Below are 26,096 nucleotides of genomic sequence, written 5' to 3'. Positions count from 1 at the left end.
CTGTTTTGTCAGGATAAGTATATAAATAAGGGGAATACTCTGATTCCCTATACCTTCTTCTTGAAATGTTTTTTGTTTTAACTGCATATCAAGTACAGATTAGTTTAAGTGTGTGTTTCTGTTGTAGCTTGGGAGTCTGGTAGATGCGAGCCCCCAGTTGAAGAGCTTGGTGCAACAACCAAGCATCAAGATTGTCTTGTGGGGCGTCAGCAAAATCATCACCACTTTCTCTCTCTCCTACGCCCTTGTTGGCTTTGGCCTTCTCACTGTACCCAAATGGACTAAGGCAAGTATTTGTCATTTTATTTTTATATTTGTCCCTATGAGATATTGCCAATGATATATTTATTCACTCACTCATTCTGTTTAGACTTTGCTTTCTTGGAATCCATAGATTTTAGGGCTGGGATAAGTATATATATTTACTACCCAGGTACCGATCCCCGATTACCAAACACTACATCGGTATCCACTGTAGATCTCAAGAGTTCGGTACAAAATGTCAGATTGGGCATTGTTTTTTCCAGGGCCTTGGAAAAAAACTGTATGGCTTTATCTTTACATGTTAAGGGGGCACTGGTGGCCCAGTCGTCTAAGGCACCACAATTCACTGTGAAGAGTTGCGTCCCTTGGGCACGCCAGAAACCTATGATTGTGGGTTCGAATCCCGGTTCGCCCAAATTTTGTTTCTAGGTTTGTCAGCACCATACCCGTGCTCGTTGGTTTCACCGAAGTGGTAAACGTCTAAAACCTGCATCACTTCGGGCTTTCCTCCCACATTAAGCTGACACGCCTTGATATAACTGAAATACTGTTAAAAGCAGCGTGAAAACCAACTCACTCACTTACTCACTTTAAATATTAAAGTCAGAAGGAATGTGTGGATAGTCAGAAAGAAATGTGAACATTAGGAACTTGTAGTGTAACCATGGAGTTTCTTTGTTATTGTCGTTAAACAATATATCACGTGACTGACCACGGGTCCGGGTAGTCCTGTGGGTACCTGGGTCTTACACATTTGAGCTCAAAGCAGAATGTCCAGCCCTGAAAGTGATTTTGTTTTTTTGTGTTATGTGTTATGTGTTTTATTGTGTATGATTTGTAGGATGGAATCATTATTGATAGAAATTAACATTATGAACCCGAGGGGGTAGTGGCGTGGGTCAAAGGTAGTGTGATTTCCAGTGTTGAGTTATGTCTCTTAGGAACTCTTATTCAAGGCTGGATCCATTGACTGACTGTTCCCAGATTTCCTGATGATGTTCCAATGTGCTTGTGAATTTCAACAAAACAGTAAAAGTCTGCATCATGTTTGGGTTTTCTCCCATAGTTAGCTGGCAAGCTGCTGCACTAGATTGAACTCGCTATTTAGATTAGGGATGTCCTGAAAATATGGGGCAATAACATTGCACAAATTTTGGTAAGCCGGATTTGTTTCAATATCTTTATGGGGTGATTACCTATTTTAGGATGTTTCTTATTATTCAAATTTAATTTACCATTTTAAATAGTTTGTCCTAACCATTCAAATGTCTTTGGCAGGTCTATGCATCAATATACTACATTGGTCATGTTGTCTTCCTTGGATGGCCTGTTGTCTACATTTTGCTCAAGAAATTTGTATTGCCACGGAAACGAGCTGTTAATGGAATCCAAAATACTCACATGTAAGTACTGGGATTAGGAGTTTGTTCTTAGCATAACCTTACTTACATCTGACAAATGGCAGTACTGAGACTGAAAGTGTTCATGTTAAATCTTTTAGTCATTTCTACATGTTATGTTGTAAAGATTATTGTGTAACCATATATCAGTGATATATGAAGTGAAATGTTGTGGGCAAAAAGAATCTCTCTGTCATCAGAATACTATACTTGTTTTTCACTCCAAGTAATGTCTGCCACTGTTGTTAGGTTTCTGAAATACATTGACGTTGAGCCATTTTACAATGCAAACAATATAGGAGAAAACATGAAGATGTATTGGGCTACCTAAATTCTGCCTGCAAGGGATCTCTCCTGCTCTCTCCAGCCAAGACCTAACCTGATGCAAAACTAGGACCTGTTTTACTGTGCACTGAAAATAAGAAAGCATTTTTACCTAAAACTAAATTTTACCTGACCAAAATAGGTGGTGCATATAATTCACATGTGTACTTAATTACATTAAGTAATACGTTACCACTGTTATACCGAGGCTGTTGTCTCCCACAACTGCTGCTATAGCGAAATCTACCACAGAGATCTCAATTACCTCATGCAGCACGTGCGTAGCCACCTAGCTGCCATGTGACACCCTTCACTCTTGTCTCCTTCGTCTGCTTAGCAAGACGTGTTTTCTCCTGCTGAAGCGTTCCTTGAAGATTTGGTGATATTTATTATAGTTTATTATCTAATAAACTGTGCTTTTATGGGGCGTTGCGGTAGCTACGCTTGGTTATAATTTTCCCGCCAAACGGAAAATTTTTCCCGCCCTTTTTTCTATATACTTGCGGGGTTCGCGTATGCACGTTGTGTTTTACGTTTCCCCTGTTCTTGTATGTTTTGGGGGTTAACATAACTTATTTCTTTAATAAAAGTTATATGGTATGTTATATGTTCACATTGCTCGTTTATTTTCTTGTGAAAATGTTCGTTTGTGAATCATTGTGGTGCGTGCGTTGTAACCATGTTTTGTTCTTTGTTTATAGCAAACAATCAATGTCTGACATGGATATGTCCCCAGTATCCACCCCCTCTACCCCTGCTCCTCGGAGTTATGGGGTGTGCAGAAAGTTTTTGTCGTCCCGGGATCCCCACGTTCGTTGCCCGCGGTGCAGGGTTCCTCGCGGGGACACCCGGTGCATCCTGTGCGAAGGTCTGGGGCCTGCGGATTTTGAGCGGTACCGGCTGTACGTACAGTCCGTCTCCACCCCTGTGGTGGCCGGTTCGTCCGGTCGGGGTCCCCGTGCGGGTACCACCTCCTCGGCTGCGGCGGATCCCCTTGCGGCCCTCGGGCTGTCTGGGGATTCCGTCGCCGCATTGTTGTCGAAACTTGTGGATTCCATGCTGGCGGCCTTATCGCAAGATAGGCCGCTGGCTGTTCCGTCCCCGGCCTCTTCGGTGGCCGCGGGGTCGGACGCGGGGTCCACCGGTAAAGCGGCGGATCTCTTGGCGGCCCGTGTGCTGTCCGGGGATTCCGTCGCTGCATTACTTGCATAACTTGTGGACTCCAAGCTGGCGGCCTTATCTCAGGATAGGCCGCTGGCTGTTCCGTCCCCGGCCACTTCGGTGGCCGCGGGGTCGGACGCGGGGTCCACCGGTACGGCGGCGGCTCCCGTGGTCACCGGTCCTTCCCCCGAACCGTTGCTCCCGCTATCGGTTTAGGACCGCGTGGCCATGGTTTATGACCTCTTTGAGGACATGCCCCGGCCGGTACCGCGGGGAATCCACGACTGTGGGTTCCTCCGAGGTATACGATGAGTCTTCCGACTCGGCTTTCCCCGCATCAACCTTGCTGCGCGGTTTCAAGCCTTCCTTGGAGAACGCCTTCGCGGCGGCCTCCGGTCGGGGTCTCCCGTTGCCTCCGACGTCGTGGAGAAAGGGTTTATTCCCGGTACATGACCTTGCCTTTCCCGAGGCTGGTCCTACCGCGGAGGCCCATGTTGAGCGGTTGGGTGTCCGTGACCCACCGGCTGCTACGGTAACGCAAGCTACCTTGCACCAGCTGGACGCCCTCGCTCGGCACTCCATGTCTCACGGAGACACTTACTTGGCTGCAGCGGCCCGTCTGGTCGAAGGTTCTCCCACGGACCGTGACCAGCGCATTTACAACTGCCTGCTCAGTTTAAATGCTTGCCTGGAGTACGTTGCCGAGGACTCTCGGCACACACTTGCTCTTGTTGGGTCCCTGCATAGGCGCCTGGGTGCCGCTCCTAACCGGAGCGCGCCCCAGGCTGCTGCGGCCGGTAGGTCTAAGGGGTCGGGTTCTTCTTCCTCTGGGAAGTAGCCCCGCCCTGAGGGCTCCGGTATGGGCAATCAGCTGCCCTTTCGCAGGAAAACGGGGAACTGGGGGAAGCCCAAGTCGTCGACGGACGGCAAGGGCCCCTCCAGGTGACTCTCATTGGAGGGGTTCGTATGCCGACAGCGCCAACTTCGGTTGGCCCTTAGGCGAACCCGAGTCACTTGGCCCTGGACAGTTGCGCCTGTCGCAACCTGTCAGGGCCCCCTCTCCTTCCCCAGTGGGAGCCAGACTCCAGACTTACTGGGAGAATTGGGAACAAGTGTTCGACGACCCGTGGGTGGTCAACACGATTCGGTACGGCTATCGGCTTGATCTCAAAGCGAATCCGCCGCTCACCGTTGCCCCGTTGGCAGGTTTCGATTCGGAAACCGATCTTCCCATCCTCGCCGATGCCATCGGCAGGTTGGTGGAGAAGGGGCAGTACGGGAGTTAGCTCTACCAGAAATAACACCGGGGTTTTACTCCAGGATATTTCTCGTTCCCAAGTAGGACAGTGCCGAACTCAGAATGATTCACACGTCCGCTCCCTGGCTGTTCACCCGGTTAACCACCCCCATAGTGGGGTTCCTCCACAGGAGGGGTGTCCGGTACTTCGCGTACCTGGACGACTCGCTAGTAGCAAATCGAATGACGGACACCCTGTCACGCCATCTCGATTTCGCACGTCGGCTCTTGGAGCAATTTGGGTGGATTATCAATCTCCCCAAGAGCGAGTTAACCCCTTCTCAGAACTTGCTGTTCATCGGAGGTCGGTTCAACACGGTGTCCCATCGCCTCTTTGTCCCCCCAGACCGGTGGCACAAAATTCAGGCGATGATTGCCAAAGTCTTAGCGGTGCAACAGACTGTTCCCTTTTGGGAACAGCTGTTAGGGCTACTTGTATCAGCCCAGGACTGCACCGCACGGGGTCGTCTCCAACTCCGCCCGCTGCAACGGTTTTTAATCCAGTTGTTAGCAACGGAGGTGAACAGTGCGACCGTCGCCCTCCCGGATCGGCTCCGACCGCATCTGGAGTGGTGGACGGTCCCTTACATTGTCTTATCAGGAGTCTCTATGCGGCCCTACCGGGCCACGTTGACCCTGTATACAGACGCCTCTCTAGTGGGCTGGGGCGCCCATCTAAAGGGGGAGGTGAGCTCGGGGCTGTGGTGCTTAGACGAACTAGGTCTTCACATCACTTGTCTCGAGTTCAAGGCAGTGATCAACGCAGTCAATCACTGGAAGCATCGTCTCGTCGACGCCCGGCTCATGCTGGCGACCGACAACACGACGGTAGTGTCCTATGTGAACAAACTGGGGGGAACCCACAGTCACTCGCTACTCGATCTCACGTTCGAGTTTTACGCTCTGGTGGACAGTGTCCCGTGCCAGATACGCGCCCGTCACATCCCAGGTGTGCGGAACGTACTGGCCGATGCTCTATCGAGGCCTCAGGATCCGAGCCCCACAGAGTGGATGCTGAACCCAGTAGTGTTTCAGTGGCTGTGCGAACGTTTGGGTCGTCCGATGGTCGACCTGTTCGCAACGCGGTTCAACAATCAACTCCCGTTGTTTGTATCACCAGTCCCGGTCCCGAGGGCCATCGATCACGATGCTCTCGCGTTAGACTGGACGGGCTTGGTCGCTTATGCTTACCCGCTGACAGCGTTGATACCACACATTCTAAGCCGGCTCCGAGGAGTTCGCTGTCGAATGTTACTGATCGCGCCCATGTGGCCGAACAGATCGTGGTACCCCGACTTGCTGACCCAGGTCACGCAGTCGCCACTTCCACTGCCTGTGAGACCGGATCTCTTGATCCACCCTCACACCCGTCAGCTTCATCCAAACGCAGGGCAGTTCAATCTGCACGCGTGGATGTTGTCACCGAGCGTCTGAGGAGTAAAGTTTTTTCTCGCCGGGCGTCTCGGGCATACGTTAGTATGCATCGTGATTCTACCCAGAAGGTGTATAATGCACGTTGGGTTATTTTCACGAAGTGGTGTTGTAAACATCACATTCATTCGCCAGATAAGGTATCTGTGCAGGATATTGCTCGTTTCATGTCTCACTTGCGAGAGACCCGGAAACTCTCCGGGGGTTCCATTGCCAACTATGTCTCGTCCGTTGCTACGGTACGGGACGTTGCTATGGGTACCAGTCTCTCCAAAGAGCCGGTGATACGGGGTATTATCAAGGGTTTCAAACAGCACGATCTTAAGAAGGGCCGCCTTCGGGCACCGGCCTGGGATCTTTCCCTAGTGTTGCAATCACTTACGGAAGCTCCGTATGAACCCTTGCATAGTGCTTCGTTCCGGCATGTGACTTGGAAAACAGCATTTCTCCTCTCCTTTGCCACGGCGGCACGTGTATCCGAAATTCATGCACTCGATGTCGCCAAGGTACGATTCGATAGGGGTGACGAAGGAGCGGTCCGCCTGGGCCTGCTCATGGGCTTCGTCGCCAAGAATCAGAGAGTCGGGCAAACTGAGAGAGAATTCACTGTAAGATCACTCAAAGAAATCTTACATCCTGCTGATACTGAGGACAGAGCGCTGTGTCCGGTTAGGGCCCTTAAGTATTATCTTAAGGCTTCGAATGAACGTAGACAAGGGCGTGACCGTCTGTTCATATCGTGTAACCCTAATCGCACGGTTGACATACCTCGCAACTCGATTGCGTTGTGGCTTCGTTCTGTCATCAATCTGGCGTACCGGTCTCGGGGGTTACCGGTAGCGGGGTCAAACCCGCACGAGATCAGGGCGCTAGCGGCAACATTTGCCCTACACTCGAATATCTCTGTTCGCAGAATATTACGAGGTTGTTACTGGCGTTCTGACTCGGTTTTTGCCAATCATTACCTCAAACAGGTCGCTGATGCCGTCGTGGAGAGTGTGCACCGTCTTGGCCCGCGGATCGCGGCGCAAGCGGGCACCTAAGGGGTGTGCCCAGCGCAATTCCGAACTCCTCAGGCGTCTGACCTTGCACGGTGGTCAATCTGGGTCTACTCCAATGTTCCCACTGCCGTGGGTACAGGAGTTGGGGTCCCGCAAACCAGCGCACTCACACCACAGGTGAGGGCGGCTTTTTGTGTGCTTTGTCCTTATTTGTATTTTGACAATTATGTCTTTAATTGTCTGTCGTGTATCCCAACCTTGTGATGCATGCTTACAAATACTGGAATTAGGTCACGCGCCTAATGCATACTTTAAGTAGGCTTGCTCTGGGATATACGGTCTGAATGAAATTAATTTCCCTCTTTTCGACTGTTTAACCTGATCTAAGATTAAGCTCACGCGGATACAGTGTTCTCATCCGCTGCGGCGATGAAATACCTATCCAGTGGGGCCGTTTGGAGTCACCAATCGTTTTGGCAATGACGATTGAGCCTTACGGTATGCGCTTGACAGTGCTTTGGTATTCCTATAGGGTAACGCCTAGCTAGGTGCATGCGCATCGAGTGCTTCCGCCTTGGTGTTTACTTCCGCTGGTCGGAAGGAACGCTAGCAGTCAGGATTCGGGTTGTAGGTGCTCCCCACCGCCTACTGTGGTAGTCAGCCTCGGTATAACAGTGGTAACGTATTACTTAATGTAATTTGTAGAATTTTCCTATTCGGAATATTCTATAAGTAATACGTTACCACTGGGCTGCTGCCCGCCCGTCCGTCCCCCGAGCACTTGCTCTCGCAGGAGACAAGAGTGAAGGGTGTCACATGGCAGCTAGGTGGCTACGCACGTGCTGCATGAGGTAATTGAGATCTCTGTGGTAGATTTCGCTATAGCAGCAGTTGTGGGAGACAACAGCCTCGGTATAACAGTGGTAACGTATTACTTATAGAATATTCCGAATAGGAAAATTCTACAAAATTATTACAATCATACTGTAATAGTATGCAATTTACTTCTTATTTTTGATAGTTATTTTGATACTCTTAACACTGAAAAGTCTCATATTCACTGCTGAATATATACAGCCGCTTTATGGTGTAGTTGCTAGTTTTTGCTCTCCTGATCGTAAGTCAAGTGAGCTTATGTAGTGACCTGTTTGTCCGTTATCCGCTGTGCATCGTGAATACCTCAAGATCTAAACTACAGAGGGAGACTACAGCTATGTCCACTCATGGCTTGGATGAACACGACCAGAAAACTCATGGTCAGCTGCATCAGGTGAAGGTTCAGGTTCTCATATGGACGATGTCACAGTTCAAGGAATGTCCAAGAGAAGAAGATGCATATAAATTGTCTGGAAATGAGAGCTGTTGTCAAAGCAATCAAAGCATGGGAACATCTATTGCACCACTCATCAGTACTGATAGCCACAGACAATACCACTTTGGTAGCGGAGCACGAGATCAGAACTTTTGTTTAAAGAGGTTACGCATTTATTTGCCTGGGTAGATTCGATGAGTTGCAGAATAGAAGCATGTCACATACCTGGCAAGTTAAACATATGGGCAGACTACCTATCCCAGAAGCACAAGACCATGTTATTGCCCATCCATCATGAAGTATTCAAATGGATCGCCTCAACGTGGGATTCTGGATCTGGAGAGGGGGGGGTTCGACACGGCTAACATTCTTCTGGAAAAGGAGGCCATAGAGGAACTGGACCCACAAAAGCTGACCCCTGTTTTTGGTCCCCAAGAAAAATTCAGGGAAACTATGCATGATTCACAACATGAGGGTGTTCAGTCAGCGCTTTTTAGAGATTCCAACGTGATACAGGATGACCACGCTTCCGCTTCTACATCAGTCCATCACTCAAGGCGACTATGTCATCTCCCTAGACATCCAAGACACCTACCTCCATGTACCTATCCACCAAGCGCACAGGAAGTAGCCGAGATTCGTTCCCCGTGAAGATCCAGGTAGAGAATAGGTCTTCAGCAACCCATGCTTGACTAACGGGATCGGTTGTCAGACTCACTGACTTGGTTGATGCATGTCATTGTATCCCAATCGTGTAGATTGATGTTCATGAAGTCAAATACTCGATTGTCTGGTCCAGATTCAATTATTTACAGACCGCTGTGATATAGCTGGAATATTGCTGCATGCTGTGTTAAACAACAAACAAACAAATCTAATTGGCAGCCCCGTGGTTGTTCACTCGCGTTATGAAGCCGATTCTTGCCTACCTACACCTGAGGGGATCAGCTTCATGCTATACAAAGATGACTGCCTCATGAACCACCTAGAGAGACAAAAACTCATTTCTCAACAGTATTTCACAATGCGCTTGTTCCACCAACTGAGTTGGTTACTCAACTCCGAGAAGTCGGAAGTAACACCAATCGATACCACCAGTGGCCTCTTGCACCTCCCACCAGATCGATGGGACAAGATTGTCACATATGTCCAGATGACACTAGCCGGCCCTCAATCTGTTCATCAGTGGCTACTAAGCCTCCTCACAGTGGCACAGAACCTTGAGGCCAACAGGAGGCTCAATATCAAGCCCCTATAACATGTTTCTGGCGCCTTATCTACAGAGCCAGGAAGATGGGACTTTGATCACGTTGCCAGACTGCCTTCTCCAATACCTTGACTGGTGGCTAATCCCATTGAACACCTTAAATGGCATGTCCTTGTTCTAAGCGTCCCATCACCTGTTCGCCAAAACCTCACTCCAGGGATGGGGAGCCCACTTCTTGGACCAGACAGCCTCAGGGCTGTTGTCTCCAGAAGAAAAGCACTGACACATCAACAACTTGGATCTAGAAGCCATCATCCTGGCAGTACAGTATTGGGCTCATCAATGCCAAGCTGCTGATTGCCACGGATAACACAACGGCTCTCTTGAGCTCCATTTTAAACAAGACTTTCTGTTATTACCATCTAATAGACAGGATTCCTTTGGAGGCCAGAGCAAGAAACATCCTCAGATGTAGAAATGTCCTTGCCGATGCACTAACAAGGCCGGAACGCCCATCCCCATCATAGTGGAAGCTGCAACCGGAGCGCTTCTGTCTACTGTGCCAACATTTGGGGCAGCCAAACGTTGACCTGTTTGCCACAAGAAATACTACGCAGTTGCCAACGTCCATGTCTCCAATGCAGAACCCTCAGTTTTGGACCATCGATGCCATAGCCTTAGACTGGGAAGGTCTCAGAGCCTACGCATTACCCCCACCAGCGCTCCTACTCAGGGTGATCCAAAAGATCAACTCAACAACCAACCTGTCCTTGATCCTTTTGGCGCTGCATTGCAAGGACCTGGTTCCTGGACTTATTACATGTCACCGGGCATCCAGCACTAAAACTCCCAGATTTGTCCAATCTACTGCAGGACCCTCACACACCCACTCCATCCGTCCCCAGAGCAGTTCCAACTTCATGCCTGGGTCATATGCAGAAGGCACTAACCTCCAAGGGTTACTCAAGGAGAGCAGCCAAAGCCGGACTTAATTGCTTCACCTAAGAACGAAGAAACACCTTAAGGGTGGTACTATGCCTACGTACCTGTCCACCATCAATACTGTCTGCGCTGTCACCCAAGGCCAGAAGCTATCCACAATACCGGGGTTGATGGGTATCATAAGGAGTTACAGGCCCTGTCCTCAACCATGGCTCTCTACAGAAACTGTTTGATCCAGTCCATCATGCAGGGGTGCTATTCAGCTCTACCACTATCATCGCGAGCCATTTCCTCCGGGATGTGTCCATAGAAGACGTGGGCATGTTTGGCAAAAGAGTTACTGAAGACACTGACAGATCGTCATTCATTTCCAGTTAGAGTAACTGGCAGTATGTAATGCAGGATAAGTATATAAAATACACATAATACTCTGATTATGGAAAATTGTACACAATGATAACTATTGTTTGATATTAGTTTTATCTTCAGTATTTATTCAAAAACAAATTAGGTGAGCTACAGAGCCATAGCACTATTTTATGTTTCTTGTTAGACATTATGCGCAACATGTGCCCTAGCCTTTTGGTATCTGCTCTACACATTGCTTCAATGTCAGGCAAAGTTATGGTTCACACACAGTTCATGTACAGTAGGGGTTATTCCATGAGTTATTCAATTCGGAATCATGGTAAGAATATAGGTCCCCCACAACCTGTGCTTGTCATAAGAGGCGACATTATTGATTGGATGGCTTTGTTGATTGTTTGTCTTGGCTCAGAATATCAATCACTGGATTGTCTGGTCCAGATTTGATTACTTACAGGCTGCCGTCATATAGCTGGAATATTGCTGAGTGCGGCGTTAAATACAAATCTGTTAACTGTGGATGTTATGAATTGACAATAATGGTCTTCTGTCGGTCAGTTGCAATGTATGGATAGTTTGATCGATCAGTACACCCTTATCATGTCCCAACAGCCAGGAAACTATTTGAAACAGTATCTGTAAGACTGGTGTCTGTGTATGTTCCTGCCTCAACTGTGTCTCTTTGTGTTTCAGGTCTGAGGAAAAGAAAGACACCTAGGGTGGTTTGCTGTGATGTTTTTGTACAAATAATCTTGTAGCATAGAGAGAGTGTGAGTGTTTGCATGAGAAGAGACTGTGTCACTTTGTAAGACATTCCCACTGCGTTACTATCACAGTCATATCGATCAGAGAATGTCATATAGCAGTGAAATAATTTACTTAGGACTTGAACTGACGTGTAATGGTTGATGAAATTTCATTAATACAAATTGTTGTAGGCATGTCAGGTTATTATTTTCAAAATGTGATTCTTCTCATGAAATATAACTCTGTATATAATACCCTCTTTTCAAAGCAAGTTATTAACTGTAACTCACAATGCAACTCAGTTGAATTGTTTGAGATATATACCGGTAATACATTGATGGCACCAACAGTGCTCATTCTACTTCAAGTCTAATTGAACCAGTAAACACATCTTAGATTCTGTATGGGACTCACAAAGCTGATAGATACAGGCACATTACATCTAAGCAAGTTGTTGCAATTGCACACATATGCTACAGTCTGCGACTTGAGCCAATAGTCCGAAGCCGAGTCTAGTAAAATTCTGTTCTGTCTTCTAAGATCAGCTAATAAAAAGCCATATGATACCGTAACATTATAATGTACTAACAAAATATGATTAAAGTTCAGACATGTGGACTTAAATGTTAATTGGACTAGATAAGAAATTCCATATTCTTAAAGAATTTAGATGACTTCAAGGGCAGATTGTGCAAGGTTGTTGCAATATTCTAAATCAGTGTTGAAGCATAGGAGTTACAATATTTACAATGATTTTGTGCAACAGCGTCCTGGTAAAAGTATATCACTAGAGGCCAATCTTAGCACAAGCAGTGATACAAGTTTACTAGCCAAGTCTTTTTGTCTGATGCTAAAGGGATCCAAAAGTAGAGATTCAGGCTTTTAGGGGTGTCCTTATATATTATTACTATTAGAGCTAGTTAGTGTGTTATGTCAAGTTGCATCCCTGATCAGAAACTTTGAAAGTGTTTTACTAATTTTTTTGCCAAGTGCCTCTGCTTTGATAAGAGATTAATGGAAGAAACTTATCAGTCGGTTAGGTGAAATAAGTGTATGCTTGTGGGTAATTGCAGGTGTGTACAGGGTGTGTGTTTGCAAGTGTGAGTGTTTACTGACATTTGTATCTGTATATTTCCATGTGTGTATGTATGCTTGGCTGCATTGTGGTCAGTATCTTCATGCAATGCTTGACAACTTTTCCATATCATAAGCATGTGGAGGGGCCACGGTCCGCAGAGAAACATGTACATAAGGAACAGCTAGGATGAGAATATGATAGCAATCTTTTTGTAACATTACCATTTCATGAAATAATATAATGGGTGTATTTCTAACATGTGAGCGTTAAATATCAGCACAATAGTGTTTTACTTTGCCATGGTAATGATGTGTAATGAATTTACAAGCAAACTGTCACTTTTGTGCTGAGGTGAGGTATTACACATTGAGTTAGAATGGAAGCATGGCCGTGTTTTGGTAGCTCTTTGAAGCTGGGGACTGTCATAGTCATATGCACATATTGAATACAGATTTGTTGTTGTCAGTATGGGGTGGTGGGGTAGCCTAGTGGTTATAAAGCATACGTTCACCGTACCAAAGGCCTGGGTTTGATTCCCACATGGGTACATTTTCTGCTGTCCCCAACTGTCTTGCTGCTGTAGTATTGCCAAAAGTAGTGTAAAACCGTACTCACTCACTTTTATCAATAGACATAGAAGTCAGGGCAGAGGGTTTTTTTCATAATGAAAACTATTGGTCTCGTACCATTGCAGTTATGAGCAAGGAAGATTTCCTGAACAGTAAAATGTTTTCTTTTCAAACTGTGTTACTGCTGTAGTATTGCCAAAAGCAGTGTAAAACCATACTCTCTCACCCTTATCAATAGAAATAGAAGTCAAGGAAGAGGGTTGTTTTCATCATGAAAACTTTTGGTCTCGTACTATTGCTGTTATGAGCAAGGAATTTATGACAGTAAAGTGTCTTCTTTTCAAAGAAGAGTTCAAGTTACTGATATTCCTGCTGCTGTGAGTGACATTGTTGGCATCCTCGGCATTGGTAATCAATTTGTGACAGTTTTTCTAAAACATGTCACCTAATGTGAATTATCTGAACTTTTAACCATGGCAACAAGCTGGTTGCAGGGTATGTTTATATAAGGATAACTTATGCGAACAGGAGTTAATGCCATGATTATTGGGGCCTAGGGACGTCATTCTCAGAGATATAGCCAAGTGGTTGCATCCAAACATGGGTACAGTGCATGAAACCTCCTATTCTTGTCCTCAATGGAGATTTTACTAAGGTGATGTCAAGTTCAGTCTCCTAGGACCAAAGACATAAAGGAAACAGGCTTCAAAAATAACATGATTGTCTAAAACTGGTAAAATTAAGAAAGAAAATTTCTGTGAGGAGTACCTCTGTTACCATTATGTAGCAACAGTAGCAGATCCTTTTTGAGGCCAAAAAAAATAAATTCATTTTTCTAACCTGGTAAACATTTTGTTATCAGTATTATGAGCAGGTGAGATCTGGATGGCCATTCCTGGATGCCGTTATTTGTAGTGATCAGGTCGCATCTAGAACACGGTCATGTTTCCACAGCTTGAGTGAAGTGTGCTTGACCACCACATAATCACACATGTGTGTCTTGTGCCAGCAGTTGTGTACAATGCTTCAGTATAATAATAGTTGTTGTTTTGAAGTTTCTACCTGTTACAAGGTACAGATAATGGTGTGTACATATGGGTGATCTACAGTTGATGAGTGAATATGTTTGGGAGTTAGTTGTTGTTTTTTGTGAGAAAATTTATTTAAGAAATGTTAGATGCATTTTTACCTGTTGGTTGATTATTTAATTTTATATGGTTACCGTGGTGATTGTATATCCATGGTTACTATTAGATTGACACAACTTGTGTTCGAATTTGAATCATAGTAGCTTCATACCTATTTAAGATTATGACCCATCACAAATTATTCCTGCATATATTCTGATGACAACGCTTACATTTTAATGTTGGAAAGCTTTTTGTAAACGAAAAATGAGCAAAATACGACCTGAGGTTGGAGCTCACTGAATACTTCATTCAGAAGATGCAACATCAGCAAGCATAGCTAGGATAGTTATTCACTGTTAGATATGGCAGTATGTTTGAAATATTCTCAGTTCTCAATTTGACACGTAGTGCATAGTAGATAGTAGAAACATTTTTCAAAATAGATATACATATTCAATAATAGTTGATTCTTGCTTTTTATATTATACAATTCTTGGTTGATGGGTCAAAATTTTTGCACTTAGATAGACAGGACATTGACATTGACATTGACATGCTAACATTGCTGGCATCCCTGGAGCCTTGGAGACGTCGCCAGTGTTGCATCTGGAGACCTTTGTGGTGAAGTTGATGCTTATTTATCAAGACTTTGTGCAGTGTCATTTAATAACATTGGAGAACCACCGGCAATGCAAAAATGAACTAAATCATGCAAAATTTTAATCAGGTGGGATAATATATGCAGTAAGTTAGGTTTGAATTGTGAAAAAACACAAACTTGGTAAAAACAATGGCGTTTCCTTTGTGATGAATATTTTCATTGATTGTGCAAGGTTCAGAGATGAGAATGCTCAAAATTATCTAAGACCTTTCAAGAAAAATATTTGCTTTACTGGTCAAGAAGAAACTGTGAGATCAATGGCTAGGGTGTCATGAAGGACATATTGATAAAACAAGACTGAAAGAGAAAGGATTTGTCAATGCCCTTTTACCCCTATTTACGACCACATTTGTGACTTAATTGGTCCACCTTCCAATTAACAACAAAAACCTGCAGTATTTATCTTTGGAGCTTCTTTAAAATTTAGTCACTGTTTAGCACCAGCAATTCCAATGGTGGTGTTAACAGTCTGCATGTGCTCATAAATACACCTCCCGATTTTTGGTTATAAGGATGCTTCTTGAACTTTTATTTGAATTGGGGTGGTGGGTAGCCTAGGGGTTGAAGCGTTCGCTCGTCACGCCGAAGACCTGTGTTCGATTCCCCAAATGGGTACAATGTGTGTCCCCTGCAGTGATATTGGTGGAATATTGCCAAGAGTGGCATAAAACCATACTCACTCACTCTACTGGAATTTGTTCAAGTTGAAAAGGAAGATTAAGGAGCCAATGTTTACCAAGAGGTATCAAACAAGAATCACATCAGATGCAACACTGTACCTCCAGGCTATAACTGGACGTTCAGGGAGACTGGTAGGTTAGACCCATCCTTGATTGTCAAGGGAAATATGGTCCATTCTGTTATGATAAATACCCTTGACTCGTTCACCACCTTAGCTTTGTATTGGAAGTGATTTCACCATCTTGATATCTCTTTTCAATAACTTTCCACAGAATTGTCCTTGCACGAGTGTAATTCAATTTGATTGGTATCGTTACTGTTGTGTTATTTGAATTGGACTCAAAAAGAAGGTATGATAGAATGGGTCGAGAGTATTTATGAGAGAATGGAGATATTATACCCTGGATAATCATTGATTCAGTTAGATATACAAATACTTCTATCCTGGCATGACTGTCATCACTTAATGCCTTTCTTTGTCTTTATGTTAAGCTATGTAGATTTATATCTTCCGAGTTTGTGTATCTATGATAGTGACTTAAAGTACCATAGACACACAGCCCTGTTTCACAGAGTGATCATCGTTTCTACAACTGTCTATGTTAAACTATTGGCTTTGTGAAACTGGGACCTGCTGGTCTAGCACTTTAAATGCAAGCTGGTTTGTGTGGGGGATCCAGGGTGGGAGGAGGGCATAGGGTTCCAGTTGTGGATTGTGTTTTGAAAAAGATCACATGGACCCCAGGGACATGAAATGTATGATACCTTTGATTATTTAAATATGTTATAAATTTTGACCCAGATTTTCTCAAGATTTCATAATTTGAACGCACACCGCCATTGAAGTTATGAATTCATAATTTTAGCCCCTCCTTTGGGAAGTCCTGGATCCATCGGTGAACTTTGCGCCAGTTTCCTGTATGTCTTCATAGATTAGCTATCAGCCAGTACCAAACTGACCTGACAGATGATTGGTGTTGAAAGATGACTGCACTCATTCATTCCCTTTGAGGAATTTGTGTGAAAACTTTTAATTTGAGTTTGATTTATGTCAATTTTCTGATTACCAAAGCAACATTGATCATTTGGTTTCATATCCTAGACAACTTGTTTTCCACATCAGATAAACTGGGATCAAAATTTTCAAGTTCATCTTTTATATTGAGATTCCAGAGAGGTATTATATTTTTGTGAAAGCATGCCATGACAGTTCCTGAAAACATATGTCTGCGTATTAGCAATGTGATAGGTGGCCCTAATTTCCCACACCTTGCCACTTAAATTTAATGTTTTTGTTAATATCTAATTGAAATAGTTTATTTTGAAAATAAAAAAACTTAATTTTGCAAATCAAATGCTCTCGATACCAGCTTATCATTATTTTATTTCCATATTTTACCATATAACATATTGCTTGTCTAAATGCTGCTAAAAATGGAGAACACCTATGAAAATATATAAGGGCATATTCCTTAGTCTTAATCAACAGAGATGACATGCATAGTTGGTGTGAAGTATGAGGTTAACAGTTTTGTTTACCAGAACTTAATTCGAGCTTCTTTTGTCAATGAATTCAACATATCTTTTAGTGTGCTTAGTTGAATGTTTTGTGTTCATATCTAGCATTCAGTATGTTTATTTTGGAGTGCTTTTATCATGTGTTCCATGTTGTCTATCATTTACTTCCCTTAGGCATTGCGAGGTTCCACTAGGTCCAATGCCATCTTTCCCCCCGTCTTATTTAAGTTACATAAACAAATATTAGGCCACTAGTTCATCTGCTGTTTTGACAGTATTTTTGTCTATATTATGTTACTGACAAGAATGTATTATCACTGCATATAACAGCTACAGTTCACAATTGCATTAAATTCAGATATTTTACTGCGATCCAATGCCATTCTTCACTTTAGGAGGGGCTGTCGGGTAGCCTAGTGGTTAAAGCGTTCGCTTGTCACGCCGAAGACCTGGGTTCGATTCCCGACATGGGTACAATGTGTGAAGCCCATTTCTTGTGTCCCCCACCGTGATATTGCTGGAATATTGCTAAAAGCAAACTCACTCACTTCACATAAGGTGAAATCAGCTTCGAGGCTTCTAAATTATCTGTACAATCAGTGAAGCTATCTGATCCCTGTATCTCGAAAAGGAATATAATCGTGGAGTTCTAATTGCACAATAATGAATTGTTAGGATAATCTATTCATCCGTTGCTTCTCAGTGCCTTGGCACTGTCACCCAATAGGGTGTACCGTCGAGAGTATATTTGTGTTCTGTGGCTAAATTTCTAAATCAAGGTGGTCAAGAAATGAAGCCTTATCATTTTAGAAAGTTGATAGGCTCAAGAACCCATGCATCCTTCCTTTACATGGGAGGGGCGGTGGGGGAGCCTTGTGGTTAAAACGTTTGCTTGTCACGCCAATGACCCGGGTTTGATTGCCGACATGGGTACACTGTGTGAAGCCCTTTCCTGGTGTCCCCCAGCATGATATTGCTGGAATATTGCTAAAAGCGGCGTAAAACCATAATCATATACTCACTCGCTCATTTAGATTGGGTGGTCCAAGTTCAGGGTTCCTTCTATGGAGGTGTCCTCTCATCTTCACACAGAGGGGTACCATATCAGAGTAAAAGCTCTAATTTTGATGTGATAGGTGACTGTAACAGTTTTAATAACATCTTGTTTGTACAAACACCTTTAAAAACAAAAAATCACTTAAAAGGGAAAACAATTTTTTTAATGTTATTTTAGACCAGTCAACCCTTTACATGCAAAAAGATGGGCTTGTTTCAACAATTGACACAATACAGTCTGCAAAATCCAGCTTGATAAGGCCTTAACAAAATTTAGTGACATTTTCCACTGAAATAAGAAATAGAATAAAATGACTTTTGCCAATTTTATTTTCTTTTTTTTTTGGTGTAGGGGAGGGGGGTTCTGTTTACAATTAGGTGAAATGAAAATAATGTGAGATTTTATCACCACTGTTTGTAAGAAATAGTGAATAATATGTATACAAATCTTTATTCTAACAAAAAAATACCCAGTCAATTATCTTTCAGTATCGTTTCACAACTGTTCTTCTTTGATGGTAGGACCTACATGTTTTTCATTCATTAGTAGCAGTACTAATCTGAAAGTTCAAATTATAAAAAATATTTTTTTCAACCACCTGCATTGAATTTAAGCCCAAAAATTTGTAAACCAACTGATAAAAATTGAAAGGCCTAATCTACTTCAGTCACAAACTGCTTAGACCAGCTTTATTTAATTGTTTAAATCATGGTTCAACCTGCTCTAACTTTTGAAAAGTGGAAAAAAAAGAATGTTACTTTCTGCTGAGCGACAATCTCATTAATGGTCGACAAAAAAGGACGAAATTAGTATCCATACTGCATTTCATATCTAGTAAATAAGAATGTCTAAAAGTTAACTGCAGCTTTGGTGTCCAATTAAAAAAAAGCCCGCCTCCAACTGTAATGCCCCACCTGGATGAGTTTATGATTAAAAAAAAAGAAAGAAAATGTTTGCCTTGTCTCACTTTGACAGGGACAATATATGAATTTTTATGCAGGGTGCCAATTTTAGACTTGCCACAGACTCTAGAGCGAGGAAGCAAGCCCTTCTCAGTCAACTCCTTGACTGAACTCCATCCATTGGTCAGCTGGAACACTCTTCATCTTACTATTTTTCTTTACTTTCTTTAGTTTCTGCATTTTTCTAGACCTTTTTGTCTTGTATTTGTGGCCTTGACAGGTAAATCATAGTACAATCCCTCCAGTTTCTTTTCAGTCTACTTATATCAGTGTCTCACCTCTCGCAGACCTCTAACAGTTAACCACCTAGTAGGATACACAGTTCAGTTAATCACATGATACAAGGCAAAATATGGTACAGTAACAAGAAACAAGGCACGTGGTACATAAAACAAGATAAAACATGGTACAGTGAATCATAAAACAAGGCAAAACGTGGTACAGTGAATCACATGAAACAAGATAAAACGTGGTCCAGTGAATCACGTGAAACAAGACAAAATGTGGTACAGTGAATCACATGGCTCACAGAAAGCAGTGGACTCATGCAAAACACTTTTGCATTATCCTAGTGCAAGCATAGGACTCTGTGAATATTTTCAAAAATCTGTCAGTTTCCTTTTTTGATGTTACTTTTCAGTTCACAAGCAGGTATAGAATTGAAGGACTTCGAAAAAGTTTTGTTGCTTCAACATATCTACTTTTGTCTCACATATCATGGAAATAGAACGTAGGTGTGTAATGCATCTCGGTCTGTTCCCACAGTAACATGCCATGCTACAGGACAAGGATAAACATATTCTAGATACCGAGCTACTGTTCAAGAAATGGGCAATTGTCATGTACTTCACTGTACCATGTTTTATCACAGCATTGTCGCCATGGGATCTAAACACTGACCTTGTTTTCATATTGTAGAAGTTTACCATTCATATATTTTAGTGTAAATTATAGTTAATTTTGCTGGGAGAAAATCTATATTGCATTTGCATTACAATTCCATTTATCAATGATATTGTATTACTTATTAATATGATAAATATATTTTTGCAATATATTTTTGAAAAAAATGTCATCGAGACAAAGAAAAGCGTGCTTGGTGCCCTACAAAAAAAACCTAATTATTCTTTTCATTGTTCCAAATATTTTCTTTTCTTTTACCATTGTAAAGTGAAGTTGGAAATGTTCTGAGTATTCAATGATCAGTTTTCCTATTAGTCAGGTGTATCCACTGTGAATAAATTCTTGAAATAACCAGTCTGTTTGTTGTGTTTTATGAACATTATCCAAGTAAAATGATAGCAAGTCGTAGCTCAGCCAGAAAAAAATACAGCATAAACAGTTCTGTGGAGTAAGCTCAAATAATCATACTGACTCCACCATGTTTCTGAATATGCTTCCACTTTAAGGATAACAACTGTAAAAGGATCTGTCAGCTGACATGAAAAGTCTTAAGGTCGTATTGTAATAAAGACAACAAACCAACATTATCCATTCTAAAGTTTATTATGTACATAATAAATAAACCCTTTCTACGGGTCCAACAAACCATACCACTTCAAGACCAGCACGGAAATGACTAACAAGAGCCAGAAAAATGGCCAATAGGATCTCGCTGACCACAGGAATGAAGCAAGAGATCTGTGTCCACAGGGACCAATTTCAAAAAGGGGCACTCATTCCATGCAATGACATTGACAAACAAGTTTTCTGGACGAAGTCTTGACAAGAAGACCTGACCATCTAATATCATTATTAAATCTGTGAAGAAAGCAGTTGCTTGATAAAGCAGTAATTGGGTATCCATTTATTGTAGTTATGTGAGTCAAGTTTATGCCACATTTAACGGAATATATAGTAAATATTGGGACTTGACAAAAGGAGTGAGTGAATATTTGCAGCAATTTTGCAGCTATTCGCGGCTGTTGCTTGACAAAAGGAACAACTCTGCATAAAGTATTGCAGTCCCTTTGACCACTGACCTATATTCCATGTATGGTCTACATTCGACAGTCTGTTCCTTGACCCACCAAATGGTCAGTACTGGTCAAATAGCAAGACCTTGAGTGATAATAATAACAACCATTTATACACAGCCATTTCAAACACTGAACTGGTTGGATTTCTCCTGGATAATCAGACAGTTTTCATGCTTCTTTAGAGCTGTCCTGATACACTTGTCTATTGTTTCACAATACAGTTATCAGTCTCAGATGCTGCTGCTGGTAGAGCTGACACATGTAATGAAACCTTGTCCAAGATAAGCATCACCATACACTATATATGAATAAATGTATTGTTTGATAGGCATTACTTTGAAGTTGACGAATGACAAAGTAGACACAATTTATGGATAACAACCTTAATACTGCAAAGGCAATGTTTCGGTACAGATCCTTATACTGTTGTCAAGCAAGACTCTAAGGATAAACGTCGCCTTTACAGTATTAAAGAAGTTGTTATCCATGATGATTAATTGTGTCTACTTTGTATGAGTAGATGTAATCATTATTTATAAAAGAGAGGAACTCAAAGCTGATTTGTTTTTCTAAATAAACTTCTTGATGTCAAATGTTGATGATGCTGAAATCCAAGATGAGACTCATTAATGGACTTCATCTGATCAGAGTCCCAATGCTGTGGAACCACTTTGTAGACCTTCCAATGTGCAGATAAGGTAATTTGTATGTTACTGTGTAACATATCCTTGAATTAAAAACAAGTGCATCGCTGAATCCTTTCAGTCCTAACCATGTTTACTGTAGGACATCTGACAATTTCAGTTCAACAAGAAATGTTGAAACCAATGATACACAATGTCACACTTGAAAATTTTATGTTATGATGGTGTATGTTTACACCAGACTATGAGATCCAGCAAAAAGAAATACACCAAATTTATTCAATCAAAATTTAGCTTCACAAATGAGAAAGTCATATTACCCTGGTGTATCAAATCTTGTATGATGGCACAAAGTATTACACACATTGGTGGGCGGGTCATTACTGCCTCATGAAACATGGTCAACTATTAGCAATCATAGTGAGAGACTGCAGCCAATATTCCAAGCTGTAAATAATCAAATCAGAGTGAGTGAGTGGGTTGGATTTAAATTAACTTTGAACAGTATTCCAATTACATCACGGTGTGTCAACTTGATGTGGGAAGAATTCCCGAAATCTCTGACATTTACCACTTTTGTGAAGCCCACATGAACGTGTATGGTGCTGACAAACCTAGAAACATAATTTGGGCAAGCAAACCTTCGATCATAAGTTCCTGGTGTGCCCAAGGGATGCAATTCTACACAGAAAATTGCAGTGCCAGAAACGACTGGGCCACCCAAAACGATTCAGAGCAAACAAGTGTTTGACAACATGAGCAACCATCAATCAGTTGTCAGGAAAACAGGACATATTCTACCCTGGAATTCCTGCACAGGTGACATCAGTGAAACATGTAACTCACTTTAAATAACCATAGTAACATATATATACAACTGTGAAAATATTCCGGAATGGACACTGGAATGTAATACCTCTACACAGTCAACACATGATGATGAGACCTTGCAAACATGACAATAATCTATCAAGGGAGACAACTGCAGTACCAAGGGAGACAACTCCTGCATTGTTTGGTAAACCACTTGTAAACACAATCTGTGAGTGTTATGCTGTTACATTCAAACATTGCAAGCATACAATATGAGTATTTACCAATATCAAAATATTACAAAGAAAACATGGATTATGATCCTGACTGGGACTGAGATCACTAGGTTCTGATGTTGAAATACATCAGTTACTTCAAATATGGAAAATTTTGCGTCGTGAAATGGCTACGAATGTGTAACAATAGCCGTAACTGAATCTGGAAAGCTTTGTGACACCCTGTTGAGATTACCAAATATCAAAGCTACTTTTGCAGGTGTTAACATGGTTTAAGTTGATAAGTAGGAAGAGGCATGTTGAAATGGTAACTCAGTGTCAGTCCGTGATTCTTAAACTAGAGATACATGTGTTGCCGAGATGTGGCAGGTTAGTGAACTTCGACTAATTGGACTGTTGACACTGAGTGACAGTGTGTAATTAGGGAAACACGGGATGTGAGGGATTATGTGTTGAATCATGTACTGGGTGGTTTGACAACATGTGGAAGTGAATTCAATAAATATGTATTTTTTGTTGATTGTTGGACTGCAAAAATAATTGTCATGAAACTACTGCAAGTATGTGCCAATCGCAGTTTTTGCAATACTTTCCTGCTCGCAATACTTTCCAAATTTACAGTACTTGTGGACATAGAAGTGTTCAACCAGCTCCGAAGTCGCAATTTTGACAAGGAGGTGGTCTCTGTACATTCCAAGCTGATGAATTATTGACAAACTGTTATTCCAGATTACCCACACTGTACTTGCATCACACCTTTGTGAAACACAGTCACCTGAGCTCTACCACAACATTCCCATTGTTTTGGCATGCTACATACCCAAGCCGGGATACCATCTTTGGGAAAATGGAGGTGCACATAAAATGAAAGAAATGCCAGTATATAATATCTGGTATATAATTAGGGAACCAACTTGCTTGCAATGTGTCACCATATGATTAAGATTTTTTAAACATTTTTGTACAGATTTCATTTTGTCAACATGATTTGATAATCAGATAGAAACATGAGTAAAATAATACAAGCAACCCATGTTAAATTCTAAAACATGAGAGAAATCTAATCTGTTAAATAACTTAATATGATAACATGCTACACCCAAGACAATCCTTCATACACGGAAACACTTGAATTTCTTTGTCATGCTGTGATCTGAGACAGTAACTTCAATAAAAACTGAAAAATGTGTAATTAACTTTCATCATTTTGTACACAGAGGAAACATGACACAATCTCATGTTGGATCCGTACCTCAGAACAAATGACTGCCAGTTCCAGTTGGTTTCACACTACTATCAACAATATTCCAGCTATATGATAGCGGTCTGTAAATCATGGAGTCTGGACAATCCAGTGATTAATATCATGAGCAACGATCTACGCTGTCTGTGTAAGATGACAGGAAATCAACCATGTCACTGAGTCAGCAACAAGCTATGTTCATTTTGCAATTCAGACAGTGAAAACGTTGCTCATGTATATTTAGAATGTTCTTATGTTAATTCTGGGACGAATTTAATGCTTTCATAAATGTTATTTTCGGTCATGTTATTACAAAACAAGATATCTATTTTGGAGGTACAAACAGCTTCTTATTAAATCACTTATTGATATTAGCAAAAGACACATTTACCATGTTTACGTAACACATATTAAAGGAATAAAACTGTTTTAAATCATATAGACATATACTGAAAGATATTTACCATGTCGAGTTGTTCCTTGCAAAAAGAAATGGAACAATAATTTCTGTCACTAAAATATGGATTTTAATGGTGAGTGAGTGAGTGAGTTTGATTTTACGCCGCTTTTAGCAATATTCCAGCAATATCACGGCGGGGGACACCAGAAATGGGCTTCACACATTGTACCCATGTCGGGAATCGAACCCGGGTCTTCGGCGTGACGAGCGAACGCTTTAACCACTAGGCTACCCGACCGCCCCGGATTTTAATGGGAAAAACCATAACACAGACGGATAAGCTTACTTAATCGATATCTCTGACAATTATAACAATGTATCAAAGGTGAACGTACTGTCATATCACTTCCTGTACATTTGTCTCATGATATTTACCATGTAATTTGATGCATCTTATGAAACAATGACTATGTGCCCTCTGGAATGAATAAAAACAATTAAAAAAAACATAAAAACAACAAAAAAACAAGTCACCGAGTCTGATGAGCATATGTTGCATGGAACAGTTCAAACCAGGGCCCACTTGCACAAAGCGATCTTAGCACTAAGATTATCGTAAGCCTATGTCATCTTCCCGAGGCAAGGGAGATAACGGACGTTAAAAGTTTGGGGGCTTTCTCTTTTTTTGAGAACAAATGTTCTTCTTTTTCAATAATCGATAATCTTTTGTCAAGTCTTGTGTCTGTAAACACATGAGTCATTGACCAAGTGGAGTATTCATAGTTTATTGTGAAATGGGGCTTAATGTCACATTCAAGATTATTGCACTTATATAGTGATGTGCATCCATGTGTCTGCTTGTACTAGTCGGGAGTTATGCAGGTTCTATAGTGCCAGCCTACTGAGATACCATACTGCAGGTCAACATGAACACCCCACCCAGCAACAGCGTGTCGACTCCGAGCCGACCAGATAAAACACTGACCTTCCCCTTTACAGGGCAGACGCTCTATCCAGTGTACCAGATAGGTTGTCCTATACATATTTATATAAGCATTTACTGACATACAGTTCTGTAGGCGGCCATGATGGTACTAACTAGGGTTGGGACGAGTCCAAATTTACTACCTGGGTACCCAACCCCCTATTACCCGACCCAACCCGGGTACCAACTGTAGGTCTCAAAGAGTTACGAACACCATGTCTAATTGGGAATAGTTAAACTGTAGCCCTGGCAAAAACTGTTTAGATACATGTATGAGTGAGTGAGTGAGTGAGTATGGTTTTATGCCGCTTTTAGCAATATTCCAGCAATATCACGGCTTCACACATTGTACCCATGTCGGGAATCGAACTCGGGTCTTCGGCATGACGAGCGAACGCTTTAACCACTAGGCTACCCGACCGCCCCTATACATGTGTGAAACCAGAGACCATATAATAGATATATGGTCTCTTATGAAACGATCAAATCATGCATACACTGAAGTTGACTGAAGCTTTATCGTTACTCAAGCATATACAAGTCAAAAGGAATGTGTGCATGTTCATAAAGAACTGGGAACATTAGCAACTTGTAGTGTGACCACTGAGCTCTAGTGAGTTTTTGTCCTTAAACAATATGTCACGTGACTTACCACAGGTCCACGTAGTAGTGTGGGTACCAGGGGTCC

At 42.3% G+C, this 26,096-nt stretch overlaps 1 protein-coding gene across 1 annotated transcript in view; it reads left to right on the top strand.

Moving 5' to 3' along the window:
* The window catches only part of LOC124152485 (lysophospholipid acyltransferase 5-like), a 53,482-nt gene extending 32,711 nt beyond the window's left edge, over nucleotides 1–20,771 (top strand). Inside the window, exons 11-13 of the mRNA XM_046525428.2 lie at nucleotides 128–286; nucleotides 1,543–1,667; nucleotides 11,399–20,771. Of these exons, the coding sequence (XP_046381384.2) occupies nucleotides 128–286; nucleotides 1,543–1,667; nucleotides 11,399–11,423 (309 nt within the window). The 3' untranslated portion in view covers nucleotides 11,424–20,771. The remainder of the gene's footprint in view (nucleotides 1–127; nucleotides 287–1,542; nucleotides 1,668–11,398) is intronic.
* Nucleotides 20,772–26,096: the final 5,325 nt, after the last annotated feature.

Source organism: Haliotis rufescens, unplaced genomic scaffold (genome assembly GCF_023055435.1).
Source record: "Haliotis rufescens isolate VD_foot unplaced genomic scaffold, xgHalRufe1.0.p SCAF_13, whole genome shotgun sequence".
NCBI classification, from domain to species: Eukaryota; Metazoa; Mollusca; class Gastropoda; order Lepetellida; family Haliotidae; genus Haliotis; species Haliotis rufescens.
This window is presented reverse-complemented; position numbering and strand designations above follow the sequence as displayed.